The sequence below is a fragment of the Thunnus thynnus genome, chromosome 7 (genome assembly GCF_963924715.1).
Source record: "Thunnus thynnus chromosome 7, fThuThy2.1, whole genome shotgun sequence".
Classification (NCBI taxonomy): Eukaryota; Metazoa; Chordata; class Actinopteri; order Scombriformes; family Scombridae; genus Thunnus; species Thunnus thynnus.
The window spans coordinates 11,127,934-11,145,965 of record NC_089523.1 but is presented as its reverse complement, the minus strand read 5'-3'; the positions used below and the strand labels follow the sequence as shown (position 1 = coordinate 11,145,965).

Sequence of the window (18,032 nt, the reverse complement as noted above, 5' to 3'; positions counted from 1 at the left end):
ATGGTATAATATCTGTGGAGCATCTGTCCATGCCCGGTGCGGTAGTAAATAACCCATTCCCTTGAAGGGAGGGACCTGCTAATGAAGTCAACTGTATGCCACTGCACTGCGTAACTCACTGAGGCTGGCCGGCTGCAGCACGGGGCTACTGCTCACCAGGGCACTGTGCCTCGCTCTGCTAGTGGCTTATACTGCAGCGACATAGATCGATTCATGAATAAGAGAGATCATGCCGCTTTTAACTTGTGTGCTTTACTGTCGTTTTCACTCACATTCCCCATATGACAGAGATAGCTTTGAATGCAGTCATTAGAAAGTCTCTGATAGAACTGGGAAGCAGAATGGGATGCAGATGATATAGACAGATAATAGAAGAATCCTCCAGTGTAGGGGCCCTCCTCCTTAATGTGTGCCACACTATCATCTTGATGTCTTTGTGCCGGAACATTGTTCCCTAGTTTGGAAAATGAGGTAAATCGGATTCAGAAAACAAGTGGATTAACTTAATCACCCCTCGGCTTTGACAATGACCTTCGCTTCTGAGGCATAATAAGGATTAGTTAGAAGTGGAAGGACATATGCCATGCAGAAGAAAAAGATTATAGTTCTCCCATGACAGGATGATTGAAATGTGCTATTCACCATTCCTTCATGGTGAGAGGCTGTGATAAGAGGCCACGGAGCAATGCACCACAATGCTTGGCTGTGATATTCAAAAGCGATATCTGTAACCTACACAGTGAAATAGCTTTTGGTGTAGTTTTCTCAGTTGGAAATCTGCTTTTAGCGTATAGAAATGTACCTAAACAAACCACAAAAGCATCACTGAAACAGGAAGGGAATAGTTTACATTTACATTAGGGCTATTGATTCCAGGCTGGCTAGCATATATTCTCTACGATTCCTGTCATTATTGCGAGGGAAATAGCGTAATATTTCTTATGGCCCATGCTACATTATTGATCCCCTGCACAGGAAGGAAGTTATTCTCAGGGCTGTATGAAAGACAATACAGGCACGCAGCGGCTCAATAGGACATTACAGTCAACAAGGTCATGCAAATTAATAACAGGCGTTGACCTTCGGCCTGACTTATGGGAAAGGTGAGGTCAGGTGGGAATATGAGGTCGCTAGGCACGCTGCTACAGGCAAATGGAGGAAACAAGATCTCCAATACAAGAGGACTGATGGCAATTGATCTCCAGTGACAGAACAGGCTGATCAATCAGCCACCAACCCGGCATGTCCTAACAGGATGCTTGCAGCCCAGGAAACTGATCCTTTTTAAAATAAAAAGACAAGTTTGGAGAACAGACAGAAAGGGGTAGAATGTGCTGACGTGGGTTCAGTGAAGGACGCGGCTGTCCATCACTGTTGTTGTTGTTGTTGGGATCAGGATTTATGCTATTGTTGCTATTGTCAGCCAGAGAGGGGTTATCTATAAAAGGAAGCTTATTGAGGAAAAACTGTGTGTGTGTGCGTCTTTGTGTTGCCTCTGCTGATGTATCAGTAGATTTGCGCATATATGTGTGTGTTTTCCTCTTTCCTTGTATATATATCTATTTGTGTGAGGTGGCAGGAATGATTAGCAACTGTTTTAGCTGCAGATACAGGACGCAGTAAGACGGCAGGGGGGCAAACGTGCTGCAATCCCTCAACTCCTCTTTTCCTCCACATACTCCTCTTTCTGTCTCTCCCAGTCTCACTCTGTTCTTTCCCTTCATGCCTCTCTTCCTTCCTCTCCAATTTTTATCTTTCGGATTCTGTTTCCCTCTCGTACCCCCCCCCCTCCCTCCTCCGACAGTAAGGTGCTGTTTTGGGAGGAATGAAATTAAAATGTGGTGACTGCAGTTACATAATGGGAGATGGTGGTTGAGCTATTTCCGCATGCATCTGTGTCTTTTTATTTGTGTCTATATATTGAGCAGCACCATCTCACCGTACGTATGGGTGTGAATTATTATGGTTGTTTACATCAGTCATGTGTTAACTATTGTGTGCCCACAGAAGCCTACCTGAAATACACACAGTGCACACATAGAGTAAATGCACCACAAACAGTCTTTCTCTTGATGAGGAAGAAAGTGGCAATGTGTGTTGCATCAAGCCTGCTGCGGCAGCACACACTGATCTAGAGCTGAGAAAAATCATACGAGCGTGTAACATTATCTCACTATCTGCCACACTTTTTCCTCAAACCCTCATCTCTTGCTAGATTTAATATTTATTGCCAAGCATGTCCCCTTGACCATATGACCATCACTTTTGTCAGCTGTGACAAAAGTTTGTCCTTAGTGAGCCAGTGCTGTCCCGCATGGGATAATCTGTGGAGAGAGTTGGAGGACACGTGCAAACACACCCACCTCCTTGAGACACGAAACAGCAGCAGCAGCAGCAGCAGCACCGGCTTGGTGCTGGCATTGTCTTCTCAGAGGCGAGCGTAAACAGATTGATTGGACCGCTATACCGCAGTTGCTCAATGCTGACTCACCCTGTACATTACCAGCGAGGGAGAGATGCAGAACGGGGCAGAGAGACTGCGAGATACTCATAAAGCAGCCTCATCTCTCCCCCTTCTCTTTCCCATATGCTTCCCTTCCTCCACCCTTCCCAGTCAGTCCAAGGTTATCCAGCAAGGGATGGGGTTGAAGGGTAGGAGTGATGGGGGTGGGGAGGGTCAGAGAAGGTGACAGCCCACCTGAAGCAGCTTCACTAAACGACCGTAGAAAAAAAACGAGGGCCCCTCAATAGAGCGTGGCTCGGATTAGCAATCTGTCCCTGTGGATACGACGTGTAAAGCTGACGGCAGGGGAACGAGTCTGAGATGGTTAGAGGGATAGTTACTGTGGCGTTTAAGCTGGCTGGTTGGCTGGAGGATGGGGGGGTGGGGTGGGGGTGGGCGACGGGCATCGGCGACGCTGGAGGCGGATGCACCATTTTTCTAGTCCAAAATGAGCCCAATGTCACCGTGGCAGCACAGTGCTCCTCTGAGGGCACCGCGGGCCAGGGGGGAAAATGATGGATGAGTCGCCAAGCAGCCTCTCCTGCTTCATCACTGTATACACACACACACACATATACACACACTCACACTCACACACACACACACATACACACACACAGACACACACAAACACAAATATGCACTCAAAGTCAGGGAAATACATACACATAGTTTACTCGCACAATGACAATTTATACCCTGCAATATGTCCACACAGAGGCATCTCTGGATGCATACATATGCACTCACACACAAACCTGCACAAACAGATTACACACACACACACACACACACACACACATACACAAATACAAATATGCTCACACAAGGCCATTTGGGGATACACACATACAAACACACCCATGTGCACACACGCTTTGAGTGATTTCTTTGTGTCCACATGAGTTATAATTAATCACTGGGATATAAACACTCCAGATGCAGATATTTACAGGAGTTGTCAGTTACACACAGACACACACACACACACACGTATACACACTCGCGCAAAGAGCACACGGCACTGGCTTCATTATGACTGCAGCCCAGGCTAATGCCACAGGATCAATGACAGATCCTCTCTCTCTCTCCCTCTCTCCATCCCCTCATTTCTCTGACCCAAAAGCATGAGTGCGTTGCCATGCAGAGCACCCTGCAGCGTTTATTCCTTCTATGACCGAGCAGTAGCCTCCTATAAGGCCCTTGGGTCATCCCGTTGTTAATACTCCACCTCGACATATCCATCCATCCCCCACATATCCCACCAACCCCGACCAGCACAGCACTCACCACATCACCAGTTATGAGGGTTAGGGGGATTACATTCGGAAGCAATTACTTAAAGTGCTGATTACCTGCAAAAAATTGTAACCAATACTGCTGCTCGAAAAGTTAATTTACATCACTCTCCTATGAGTGCAATCGGTTAAACAGGGTGTATTTTAATCTACAATTCTGCCAGACATGAAGAAAATTCCACAATTTAGATGCCACATTTGCACAGAGCAATGTAATACGTTAAACTCTGAAGCATCATAGGCATCTGTGATCTGATTACTGCATATTTACAGTAACTGCAACAGATTACAGATGTCATCTTTTTGGAATCAGATTACTGTAATTCCATTACATCTAATCAAATACTCCTCCTCTGCCCTGCTGAGCTCACAGAAAGCTACATCCCTGACTGTCCTCATGCAGATGCAGGTCTACGTGGGCAGTGAAGGAGAAATATGGCCGGCCTCTGGTGAGCAAGGCGCGTATAGCTGAGTGGCCATCCATCACGACCCTGCGGCGGAAAGCTATACACACTTGGTCCGCTCAGATCCCTCATCTCATAAGAGGGAGAGGGGATTGGGGAGAGACAGGACAGTCAGAGAAAGGGCTCATAAACATATTCCTTCAGGATTGGGGGAGGGTGCCATGTAAAATCCTCCAACATGGGCTTGGAGAAAAAAAAAAAAAGTCTGGCCTCTTAGATTGATGGACTAAGCTTCTGCGCTTGTAGTGTTTTTCCTGCAGCACAGTACACAAGGGTGTATGGCTATGATTACTTGTAGTCAAGCCACGGCTGGGAGTGGATGGCGGCTACAGTCTAGATATTAGGATTAATGACCATGCTGGTCAGTCTAGTGAAACATCATTCATACTTCTACTGCGTTCCAATGCTATGTCACCAAAACAATGGCAAACCGAGGCTATTTGGGGTGTGTGAAAAATATAAAATCTATTTGTTTTTCTACCCTCCAATCAAATTTTAACGCTGTGACAGATGTGATAAATAAAGAATAAGTGGGATTACTTGAGCTGAAACTACAGGTGAAGTAAAACAAAAATCAATAGCAGAATAATGAGGGCTTTAACAACTTATGTTCTGCTGGTCATGCTAATGCAGTCAGAGGATAATGTGAGCAAAAATACATCAAAATGTCCACCCACCGGACAGTTAAGGTTAAACGTCTGTTCTCCCCCCCACCTGTAATCGCCACTCTCCCTTCCATCAGATCAGCTGTAAACAGTGATTATATGCAGTTGATCTAGCTAAGGAAGAGGATAATAGAGAAATGAAGCGAAAAAAAAAAGAGGCCAGAGTGGGTGGTGCTCTAACTAGACCGCAAAGAGAGCTCCATGCTTCAACGCAATAACTTTCATTACATTACAAAATGTGCTGGCGCCGTTGCATTGATGATTTACCTAAAGAGGCAGTTACCAGACGACAAAACGGCACTAACTTGCATGTCAATGAAAAGGTCTCCCGATACACCCCACAGGGGCAACCATATTGACATCACTTCAGAAAAACTGCACCCAGGCTTATCTGTCTTCACAAGAGGGTTACTAGCTGGGGCTAAAGGACAGCGTTGGTATATATATATGAAGCCAAAGGTCAGTCATATCATCTGCTCAGAGTCTGTAGCAACAGACTGTATTAAACTGTGACTCTACCACATAAGTGCACATGCTCAATACAATAAGACTAAGAGGGTTCCATTGTTTTGTGCTGCTGCGTTATGTGAGCTGAATATTGAATGAAATGAAATGAGGCATTTCTCAAGGAAATGTCAACATAAAAGCTCTGTCACAAGTATGTGTAAAGAAAAGGATTAAGGCTAGAATGAGTTTGTTGTGTTTATGTAGCTATAGTGTGTATGAGTGTGTATGACTGTATGGGTGGTGGACCTCAGAAAGAATAGCCAATGCTTATGCTGGTGATAATGGGGATCATAATAAAGAAAGAAAGAAAGGGCTGTATATATGTGACAGTGGTGGTTTCTGTGTTATTCAGTGTATTTTGCAGTAAAGGCATCAAGTGTCAGTAATTTTAGCCAGTAGCGAACAAACGTGATCAGTGGCCTTTGCTAACTGTGCACTTTTTCTGGCGCCCTTGCCACTATGCATCTTTAGTGTCCTGTAACTGAAAACCCGTCAGCTCTGTCACTCTCCACCCCCTGCCACTTCAGGATCATCCGTGTCTCACACACCAACAGAGGTAATCTCTCAATATTGATCCGGTCACATGGCAAAGGCAAATATGTTAAAGTGGACAGTGAAGACCTCCACAAGAGGGCTGAGATTTGATGCTAGAAGGACGCATGATGTTCACGTCCTTCTTTATGTTTAAACACCATGTACTGTGCGTACATTGGTGTGGTTTAAGCACACCTTTGCCTGCGTATGTAAGCTCCTATCAATTTGGTCCTATAAGTTGCGGCAGCTACATACTGTACAGGAATCTTCGGAAGACAAGCATTGATTTCAAGCAAATCTGTCCGGACATCTCCTCTTTCTGGTTGGGTACACCTTTCCACAGCTAATGAGCAGCCGTCTTCATTCCGCCGCCAAGTGAGACGTTCTTTTTCATGCCTTGTGTCAAGAAACACCGGCGATCCATTACCAGGGAGGAGAGATGGAAGAGGAAGGATTGGAGGAAAAAAAAAAGTGTATGATGGTTAAGCCTGAGCTTTAAGACAGACAACTATGTCCCCTAATCCCTTCTGAGCAGCCGTAAGCCTTCCGTTATCACTCGTTAGAATTGTGCATCCCTTAAACACATTAACTTAGACCCTAATGCTGGCCTCTTTTGTATGACACAGCAGCTGCTCATAGCAGCCCGTCACTAAGCTAAGAGGGAAGAAACATGCTAATTGCTGTCAAACATTTAATTGGGTAACAAGGGTGTTTTTTTTTTAATGGATGCAGAGTATCAGCACATTTTGAAGCAATCAACGTTATCCTGGAAAGTGCTTTAAGGTGGCTGCAATTCCACTCTACCCCTCAAACATGTGTCAGTGAGGGAATCTGATGATAAAATCAGGCACAAACACACACACACTGACGGGAACTCAATTATGTATGCATACACCTGCTTCTATATCCAAATATTTGTCTTTATTCCTCCCACACACACTGCATTGATCTTCTATTTATCAGTATACAGGTGGAAAAGAGAGGCGGAACCTTGCTTTTCTTGTGAGTCTCGTGGGACTAGAACCAGAGTAACGTCCTTACTCCTCTCCACTGTACTGTATGTACAGTATATCTCCAGCTGCAGTGTATGCCACTTCTAACACTGGCCTTCAGCAGCCCACCATCCTCTCAGTCTGTCGACCAGTGAGAGCTCTTTTAGTTGCATGAATAACTCATGAAATAATGGAAACACTGTAAATACTCAAGTCAACAGGACACATCGAGGCTAAGAAATGAAACAGGTATCAGGTTGTGTTGGAAATGTAGGCAGCACTGACATCCATTTACTGCTCTAAATATAATAATATCTTTACTAATTTGCTTTCTTTAAGTATAATTTTGCTTGAGATGGACTGTGAAGCATTAACAAATAAATATCAGGCAGTATTTATTCTGAAATGCACTGTAATGCAGTAAGTCCAATAAACAGTGCTCTATGTGCTATTTGTATTATCCCAAAACAATGTGCAAATAGTTGTGGCTATGTTACACAGTCCCCCCACAATGGCTTCACAATAGATTGCAAGTAAGAGTGCAAACATCATTTTATTTTAGTGTTTTTCTTCCATTTCCACTTGCTGCGATTCAGTGCACATGGATAAATATGGCCTGATGCTGCCTGTGATCTCCAGCTGTGCTAAGGGTCGCACTGACAAGGGAGAACCACAACGACTGGGCGACCACTACAACAAAGGAGGGCTTGTTATGTATTCTGACTGCAGCGCGGCTAAGATGCTCGGTGTTTGCTGAGACAGCAGATGACTTGCCTTGCTCTCTCGGCCCCTTGCTCAACCAAGGCAGGATAGACTTAATTGCCTCATTAGCAAAAGGGCCAGTGAGGAGTTGGCCTCTTTCACATTGTTCAATGTCAAGAGTGCAACTGAGAGGAAAGGTTAATAGAGTAAATAGCATCCCTCTCCTAAATGGAAAAATGTTTGTTTTCATGTATGATGGGTCAGTGGCCAAAAGCTTCATTTCACTCCACGGTGACAGAACTATGCAATTGATTTCATCTTATTTGCGCATTGCATATTTTAACTTTCATTATTACTAATTTCAGAATATAACACAGCTTGCTGTCGCTGTGTGGTAACTACCAAAGCTGTCTTTTTTTAAGCTTGGACCCATCTAGAAAGCAGAGTCATCATGCCAAGTTTAATTATTTTAAGAGCTTGAATTTGCAAACTCCGCTATTTCCTCCTCCACAGCGTCTTTGGACCGTAGACAGCAAATCAAGCCAAACACTAACACTCTTGATTTCCCTCTTGAAAAAAGACACACAAAAAAATTATGTCTGCTGCTGGGAGAGAATGTGTTGTCCAAAAAAGCCTCATGTTTAATAATTTTGAGAGAGACATGAAGCTCAGAGAACAGCACAGTTTTCACTCAACTGTGGTGCTGTTCACATGCTGAGAAACATCACAATCCTCATTCACCAACCACAATAAGACAATTTCATACAGAGTGTGACAGTTTGGACAACAATGCCAAATTATGACAGGCATCTTGAATGCAGTCCTAAGCCTCTGTCTGTGTCTTGAATAGAGATGTGCTGATCTATAAGTTGGGTCTGACAAACTGCATGATGGGCCAGCCTAAACAAGTGTGCATGAAACCGAAATGTAGAAAGTGACAAAAACAAATGGTCTTATTAAATGCACTATGAGTTTTGATCTGACAGTTGTTTGCTTAGGCACACTAGATGACTGTGGTGAGTTTACACAATTACAAAAGCATCACTAACTTACAGCTAACAAGCACAAACACACTCAACATACACTTGGTTTTTATGTCCATGTAAAGCCAGAAAGCCCTCTTCTGGGAAAGCACAATGTATTGTACAGCCTTGTAAGATACAAACGCTACATCCATACTGTGGGTACATCAGGCTGTGGGTGGATTATTCCACCCTTACTGTGGAGCACTTTACCGCAGAGGGTACATTAAAAAATGTACAGCTACACATCTGCATGGGCAGTACAGCGTAAAGGCTCCATTTCATCAACAAGTCAAGTCTAACGAGTCGGAAAAAACAAAGGTGGTGGTGCCATCTGTTCTGAACCACTTTGCTGGGAAGAGGGAAAAGAAGTGGGAGGATAAGAGGGGAGAAAGCTTTTTCAGCTCTGTACTCTGACCACATCTGAGCTCCTGAATAAGCGATTTCATCTCCTGTGGAAACAAACTCCCAACCTTTCGGCCTGATAAAGGACTCTGCGTTCTTTAATATGGAATACTGTGGGTAGAGCTGTAGTGCAATCAGTGGCATTGCATACTTAATTGTGGACAACCTAGCAATTGATCAGTGATATCCAGTTTACAGTGTTGTCTCTGTGGTATGAATGGCCAAATGGCTGGCACTGTGGTCGGATAATTAAACCATCCATCACACAACATCCGTTGCAAGAGAACAGGGATGGCAACTACAACTGGATCTAAGTTATTCCACTTCACAGTTCCTGCTGAATGGCAATTACATGAGGTATGGTTTGATGATCAAGGATCTCATCCCTATAAAGAGTTAATCAGCAGAACTGCAAATCTAAGAGCTTAAAATAGCTTTAAAGGTCATTTCCAGATTTTTGTTACAGTCAATAAATAGATTAAGCCAACTCTTTAAAGGCACTGCACAGTCAATTCCTTTTTTGCTTTTCCAACCAATATAAAATCCTTTCTTCCTCACATTCAGTTTAGATCTAAACTGGACAGATGGCCGAGTCCTGACTTCAGCTATCATGCACTTAGAGTGGAGGGGATCCTCCAGATGGTGTTCAGGTCTTGTGCAGGTAACCGCTTTGTCTTCCACCGCTCTAATCAATGGCCACAGAATTCCCTCCCTTCCAAACACCATCCATCTTTAGGTCTTTCCAGGCTGCTCTGTGACGACCAAAAGCGGCTGAAGATAAATGTCTGAAGGGCAGAAGGGCCTTTACTGATTAAAGCCTCAAACGCTTTAGGGAAGAATGGCAAGCAAAAGAGGAAATGGAGTGAGACAATGGAGCATGCAGGTTCAAAACACCTAATGGAGTGTCCTGCTTGCTGGGCTAATAGACTGCTTCAAATTGAAAGGAACAGCAGGCGTCTAAATAGAGCGACGAGGAACATTTCCTCCTGTTCATTCAGTCAGTTCCCAATTGGAAAAGCAGGAGAGGAGGGAAAAAGCCTCGCCTGGGTTGCCATTGTTTGGTGCAGCAGAAGTTACTTTTATTCATCTGCAATCAATTCTGGAGATTGAATTACAGCTGAATGTCATGTAGAGTGAAAGAAAAGTCAATATTTTGTGCATCTGCACCACACTGGAATGAATAAAATAAATGAACACTTCAAAGTTCTTTCTGTCTGCACGAAAAATCTGATACTATAAGATTAGTGGGGGAGACTTCCTGTGGTCACAATCTGGCTGTGAGCTGTTTTTTCTTGCTGATTCTCATCTCAGCAGCATGTTTGAATGTCCAAGTTGATATTTGGACATGATGATCAATAATCACAGTGTGAGATGAGGCACCACACAGGTTGGGGTCTGACAGGTGCACCCCATGACCGATTAAAGTGCTAAGCGACTGATAAGAAATGATCAATTATTGGCAGACAGTTTACCGGGGTTTTGACACTCTGTCACTCACTGAAAATGTTAGCCCAGCAAACATGAGTCCAGCCTGGTGCAGCGATAAAAACACCAAAATGTCCAATCTCTGCTGAATAAGGACACAGTGATTCCACATAATCTTGACCTGACGTATACAATCAGCATGATCAGGCTTGGTCCACATTCGTCATGCTACCAAGCTCTCCAGATGACAGGGGAAACCTTTGAAGAGACACACCGGCTTGACCTCTACTGTAACACAACCAATGTCACTCCTGCGCTGCTCATTGAGTGTAAATGTTTTATCAAGAGTTTTGCTTTTTCTTCCTTTGTGTCATTGATGTAAGCACTATGCTAAGCTGCTTAAAAGTGAAAGACACCTCAGCAATGGGGATTTTGCTTTTTGAGCTGTTTATTTTCCTGCACAGTTGGATTGCACAGCTGCACAGAAAACAGATATACCTGGTTTCAGCGACAGAGAACATAGATCAAAAGCGTGTTCTGCTTAAAGAAGACAAGCATGCCAGCTTTATTCCGCACTGCCAGTTTTCACTAAGGCAGAAAGCACTTGAAAGCACCACGACAGAGCTGGGAGCTCTGTGATGATAGCATCTCATACCCCCACTACTGATAAACAAACAAACATTTTAAATGGTATTTTTGCAAGATGTATGAATTCTGATCACCTTTGCTCTTGGAGAGCACTCGGTTGGTAATAGATAGAATCCCATTTCCTGCACTGTCAATAGCTGCAAAGAATTAATATCGAGACGGACCTTCGGTGGGGTGAATCAATGGGAGACAATTCCATGCTCCACCTCGCCGACAGCATCAGCGTTTATCTCACCGTTTTGTTCACTCTTTGATCTCCTTGCTGCTTACATAAAACAATCATAGACCTTGATTAAAATATTTATGCTCTCAAGCTGCAAATCACTTCATGTTTTCTAAGAAAATAGAAAGCTGTAATTGTGCCCGCTCCATTAACTTTCATGGTTATTCACTACTGCAAATAAGTCAGAAATCCTCCCTTTGGAAGGAATGTCCATGTCTGTAAGGATTATAGGAAACTAGGGGCTAAAACAAAATTTTTAAAACAAAGGTTTAAAAGGCTTCCTTCCTATGTTAGTTTTGGACAGTTTCTGACATTGTCATAGCTCATTTACAATTAGGTATCCAAAATGGATAGAGGCTAGGGTCACATAAAACTTCATTCTGGATGCTATAATGCAATGCCAAAGCATTTTATTGCTGATGACATGGTCATCTGAATCAATTTCTGCTGAGGTCAGCTGTTGGTAAAATCCAAGGCAGTAGGATCAAGTAATTTAAGAGGTGAAAGGTTATTTTCTAAGGTGATTACTATTGTCATTGCTGTCCTGTGGTCACCTAATAAAGCACTAGATGCAAAAAAGCCTTCATGGCTTATACTATGCATTTTTTTTTTTTTTGCATTGATCAGTGGATACTGGAGTCTATTAAATGCCAGAAAATAGCCACAATCACCTTTTCACACAGGCCAAGGTGACATCTTGTCTAGCCTGTTTTACCCAAAAAGCAACAAATTCCAACATTTGAGAGGCCAAAAAGCAGATAATGTTTGGTATTTCTGCTTGGAAGATTACCTAAATGATTCATTGATGATCAGAATTGTTGGCAATTCATTTTCAGTTGGTCAAATAATTGATTAATCGACTGTTGTAATTGTTTCAGCGCTAAACTATAGTAAAATATGTGTAAAACTGGCATAAGCATTTCCTCTAATCCATGTCCTCATTATTGCAAAACTTAAATATTCATTTGAAATGTTTCTCATCTCAAACGGGCCCATGGTCAACCCATTTTTATAAAACAGCCGGTAGTTATCACATGTTTGCGTGTCAGCTTATCTGCACAAAATGTCTTTAATTGTTTGTGTACAGCAGTGCAGCATACTAGTGCAGTGTAACGTCATGTGTAGATGTGCATGTGGCTCCAGTTAATGTGAATTTGAGTCTTTCCAGAACATCTGTCAAAGATTAGCAGTAAAGTGAAATAGGCAGTTCCTGTTCATATGTTCCACAATAATCTGGCAGTAATTTTCCCGGTGAAGGATGAAAAGGGGGAGGGTTTATAGGTCAGAAACACTACACAAAACCAGCTCTGTCTCGGCATGTGTCTTGTGTTTTACAAGAAGAAGTGACAAAAGGCCCATACAGAAGAATGTTTGGACAGCTTGGAAATTATGGGTGTGGCTGAAACACACCAGGGAAAAAAGATAAAGAAAAAACGAAATCTTGTCGAATCAGCCGACAAAGTCGATACGTTCATTCCGCCAGTCCGACCTTTATTTTGGGCTCGGATGTCTTCGGCTGCTATAAAAATACAACCTACTTCGACCGTCTACTAGTAGGAATAAAAGCACTTACTGTACTAAGCAGGTACACTTTCACCTACAAACACTCTCATTCTAAACGTGGCATCCAGCTTTCTGCGACAGAATAGAAAGACCTTCTGACTAAAAGCACCACGATCAATGAAACATGAAGAATCCCTCAGGTACAAATTGTTATTCAGGGAAGCACGCTGTCATTCAAAGGCCGTACACATCAGGGGGAAAGTGCTTGGAAGGCAAATCAGTGTTTGTTAATGATATGAGTCAATTGTTTTGAGGACGGCTGGACCTCTGTACTCATCTGTAGGCCTCCTCAGTCACCCTTGGTGGAGGTTTTGTATTCCAGAGTGCTCTGCCCTTGCTGAGCCATTCAGATTTGCCACTTTTGCTTTGAGTAATACAATCCTCTCTTGATGGAAATCTGTTTACATTTTGTTCTGCATGTCAAATCGCTGACATTGTAGGTGGAAGGGAAGTCATTTAAGTATCTGGAGCAATGCAATGCTAGCTATTTGCTATTTTTCCCTCTACAGCCGCAGATGTACTGCAGTCTATGTCCTACAACTTGAAAGCAATATCTACTGGATATTGATTCCTGAGTGCATATGTGATGTTTTGCATTGTCCTTTTGCTCAGTCTGTGTGTAAGAACGCACTGAGGCTCTGAAAGTGTTAATAGGTCTCGGCGTCACGTTCATGACATAAACTGTAAATTAATTGTAGCTGCCAATTAAAGTGAGATTGGAAGTCATTTAAAGGTTTACACTCCTCCAATGTGAGATGAAGGTTAACTCCAACATAATGTGCCAGACTCTCCACCTAAGTGACAAATGCTTCAAATATCTTACAAGTTCAGGTCCCACAAGGCATATCTGCCAAATTCATCACATGCTCTAAAAAGCAAATATTTTCAAAGCTGAGAAGATACATAGGGGATGCCACATGAGGAGGCTAAAATAATGTGAGTAAAAAAGAAGATCAAAACAAAGCCTTAATGTATGGTAACTAGACGTCAAATATCGAAATGTCTGTGGGTTTGTATGAATGCCAGAAGTCGGTGGCTGGGTGTGTGTGTGGGAGTGTGATTCAGGCGCAAACACATCAAGATGTCACTTCATAACCTCTGGCTCAGGAGGCTCCTGTCATCTTCACATTTCAGAGATCCTCTGCGTACCCCGGCAGACATGCTAAATATAGAATGGGGACAGAATTTCTGTTTGGATCCACTGCTCTCTTTATCTACATCTAACACTAGCTGCACGCATAGGCGCCGCCATCTTCTCACTGTTAAACACATGCATACACGTGTGTAAACAGACATAGAAGCCACTGCACTGCACACTAATTTTAAGACTCTACTGCGTTCCCATGATCACTGGCAGTCTTATAGATTGACGCTCAAACGAACATAAGACTCACAAGCGACACACCAAGTCAGGCTGCAGAGGTTGGAATCTCACACAGAAAAGCTGCTCATTCTTTCCAATTACATTTCTGTCAAGTGACTTACACTATGTTATTACTTCTTGGACAGTCAATTTCAAATTCCCTCATTCAAAATCATTTATTCCTGGCACAAGGACAGATCCATCACTAGTCTCCTTTTTCTGGCTGAACCAGGCTTTACTTTATTTGACCTTGTTCTGTTTCTTACTTTGTATCGGCAGAGTTACAGAAGGGAGCTACAGAACTCTCTGTGGCAATTAATTGCGCTACTTATCTGTAATGTGAACAGTGGATATTACATCTCCAACAGATACTAAATTAAGGATGTCTCAGGACTTGCAAGGCTGAAGCCAAATAAAAAGGAAATGAGCCACTATTAATGACTATTGATTCTTTTATAATAAAACAGCTACTTCCTCTCTTTACTTGGCTTCGGTGTTGATCTTGAATTAATACTGGCTATAACTAGGAAAATGTCCTTCAGTCTAGCACAGCAGAGCAGCCTAGCCTGAAAAGCTACATACATCTCCTTGGTCAGGGAAAATATTCTTCTGGCTGACTGGCAGATATTTTGTTCTCGCATGAGAGACACATAACCCAGGTTGAAACTATGCTGGATATTCATGCTAATGATATCATTTTCAGCTGCATGGGTTGCTTTATACAGTCCTATCTTGTGATATGACATGGGAAGGAGAAAATGCCTCACCATGGCAACAACAAATCATTTAATACTCTAGGCATAAGGCATAAGCTTATGGTTATTTTTAAGAGAAATGTACAAATGTGATGTATAAATCATTGCGTATGACGTTTGCAGCTTCCACCTTGCCATTGCTGGCTCAGCATTCATCATCATCACCATCATTATCATTATCAGTAAAGCGCTGGTATTTAGATAATCCATGTGTTTAGCGTGAATCATATAATTATCAAAAAAAACAAAAAAAAAAACAGGGCTGATGAACTAAACCAAAAAAAATGTGCTGGTATGCAGTGACTGCTGCTGAGTCAGCTCCTTTAGTTAAAGTGCAGGATCTGTGACCATCACCACTGAGCACATACCGCACATTCATTGGTAGACCAACGAAAGCCTTAAGAAGTCAGCATGTATGCAGGTCTGTCTTTTCATACTGCTTATCTTATTCAGGGTCACAGGGGACTGGAGCCTATCCCAGAATGCATTGGTAGAGGAGTAGGATACAACACAGACAGGTCACCATTATAACTGAATAACTTATAGCTTATAACTTCCAACTGAATAATGGAAGACTCTTTAGGCATTTATAAACCAACAATACAAAGCCACATCTAGCATAAGCAAATAACATCAGCTGTACGTCTAAACTAATGGCATGAAAAATTAAACACAGATGCTGTGGTCGTTGGATTTCTCTCCAGACCGCAATATGATGAACAGCAAGCGTCACATAGACTAGAGCACAACTCAAACCAGATCAAACAAGCCTCAAGATCTTCTGTTTTCCTCTGAATGGCCACTCTTACTAAAACTCTGCTTTCCAAACTTTTTCATACCAAGTACCCTCATCCAGAGACACATCAGATTGTTAACTCAGCCTTTTTCAAACATTTCTAGGTTCTGTCCCTAGTTACACTCAACAGGGGAATTTTTTTTTCCCGTTTCACTGCAGGTGATGAGACAGCAGTGGGGAGTGTGAAACCTCTTACTGGAAGTCATTTTTACACACTGTCTCACAGTGCTACAGTAACTTCCAGTCAGAGAAGTCACAGTGGAATTAAACAATCCCTAATTTGGCTCCGAACCTGGAAGCTCCTCCAGGCCCTCCACAGTACATTACTGTAATATAAGTAGTACAAGTAATAACAGCGGCAATCGTAGTAATAAGAGCAGCATTAGTATCAGCAGTAGCAGTGATTTAATAAACTACTGTCACTGTTGATACACAAAAGGAAGCTTCCATTTCTCTTAATGTAAGTGAGGCACTTGTGATCATGAGAAAATACATTTTTCAAGTTCCATTTCCAACTGAAAAACAAATGATATATGTAACAATAATATATACAGTAAAATAATGTTCAGACCACTTGAAACAAGCCAAACAGTAAGCACCTACATATGGAAAATGTCTCATCTAACGGGCTCTTTGTGGTTACTGTATGTGCTATATTTTGAATTGTTTGCCTTTGTCTACAAAAAAAATGGCAAAAATCATTTTGCTTGTCTGCAGCAGGCCCACCTTTGAAGGCATCTATTGACTGCAAACCCTGCAACTATTGACTGGTTGTCAATACATGCACATACAGTCTCAAAAAATCTGTATAGCCCGTTTCAAGGGAGGGGTCATGTGAACTTTTATCCTCTCCCAAATCTTCCCGTTTCTGAGGGCTGCAGCAATTAGAGCAGCCTATGGAAATGAAATTTGATTGAAATATTTTAATTTGCGCACTTAGCAGAAATAAAGTATAGGAATGACAACGCACAACAAAAGGAAAAAAGAAATATTGTGAAATCATTCCGAATCGAGGCTGAAAACATTTGCCAGACGTGTTGTGTGAAAGAATGAAAACGCATATAAAATATAAAATCACTATAAATATGAACAACGACACGCATCGTCGCCCACATCCTCAGTGACAATTGACAGACAAACGCTCCACTGCTTTTTAAAATGAATAAATCATCTTTTTTTTAAAGGCATGGGAAGTGACTTACCCAGAAACAAAGAGCGAAATGTTGCAGACATCACGGCTGGAAATCCCATATGCAACGGAGCTGGAAACAATGCGCTCAGACTGCCTTCAAACGCATTCGGGCTGACCTAAGTGCAGGCACAACGAAGCGGCACCATCAGCGAATTGAAGAGCGAAATCAAGAGAGAAATAAATCTTCATTGAGCATATGAGTCCAAGGACATCATATGTTGCACACGCCCGACATGTCTAAGCCTCCCAAGAAGAAGTAGAAACGTGGCTCTTTCTCTTCACCGTCATTTTCATCGCAGGCTACTTGGCGTCAAATCAAAGTTCCCTGTGCTGTCTGGCTCTGGCGTGGGACGTGTTGTCTCAGGGTCCCCTCTGTCTCCTCCTCAACGGTCTCTCCTCCTTTGCTCCTCCGCCGCACAAAATGCTAGAGAGGAGGAGGAGGAGGAGGAGGAGGAGGAGGAGGGCGAATAGGTGGATGATGAGGGGATGCTGAAGGATGGAGACCTCTAGAGTCTGAAGTTCTCTTGCACAGCCCGAGCATCCTGCAACAAAAAAACAGCAACAAAAAAACCCTCCAACAAAAATCAAAAAAACTTAAAGGCTTGTTGTGATGATATGGGTCCAATTGTGTTGCAGGCGCGAGTGAGCTGATTTCTTTGATATGAGTGGAATTAAAGTTGCCTTTAATGAAAAAAAAAAATCATGGTATGAGCTAATCACAGTCCTACAATAAATAACTGCATTGATGTTTTATAGTCTTTGCTGTATTTATAATGAATTTCCAGCTAATTTTTCCCATATATCTACAATATTCATTTGGAGATTGTGTTATCTGAAGAAATTTGCAATCTAACATAGTAACCTATCATCATAAGATTTCTATAGTAGCCTATGTTATACGTATTTTTTATATATATTGTACATAAATTCATATAAATTTGTTATGACTGTAGTAATTAGGATTATTAGCTTATT

The 18,032-nt window shown here is 42.4% G+C and overlaps 1 protein-coding gene across 1 annotated transcript in view; it reads right to left on the bottom strand.

Annotated features, from left to right (window-relative positions):
- clmpb (CXADR like membrane protein b) overlaps positions 1-17,515 on the bottom strand; it is a 65,605-nt gene extending 48,090 nt beyond the window's left edge. The window contains exon 1 of the mRNA XM_067594274.1: positions 17,068-17,515. Coding sequence (XP_067450375.1) covers positions 17,068-17,116 — 49 coding nt within the window. The 5' untranslated portion in view covers positions 17,117-17,515. The remainder of the gene's footprint in view (positions 1-17,067) is intronic.
- Between the last annotated feature and the right edge of the window lie 517 nt (positions 17,516-18,032).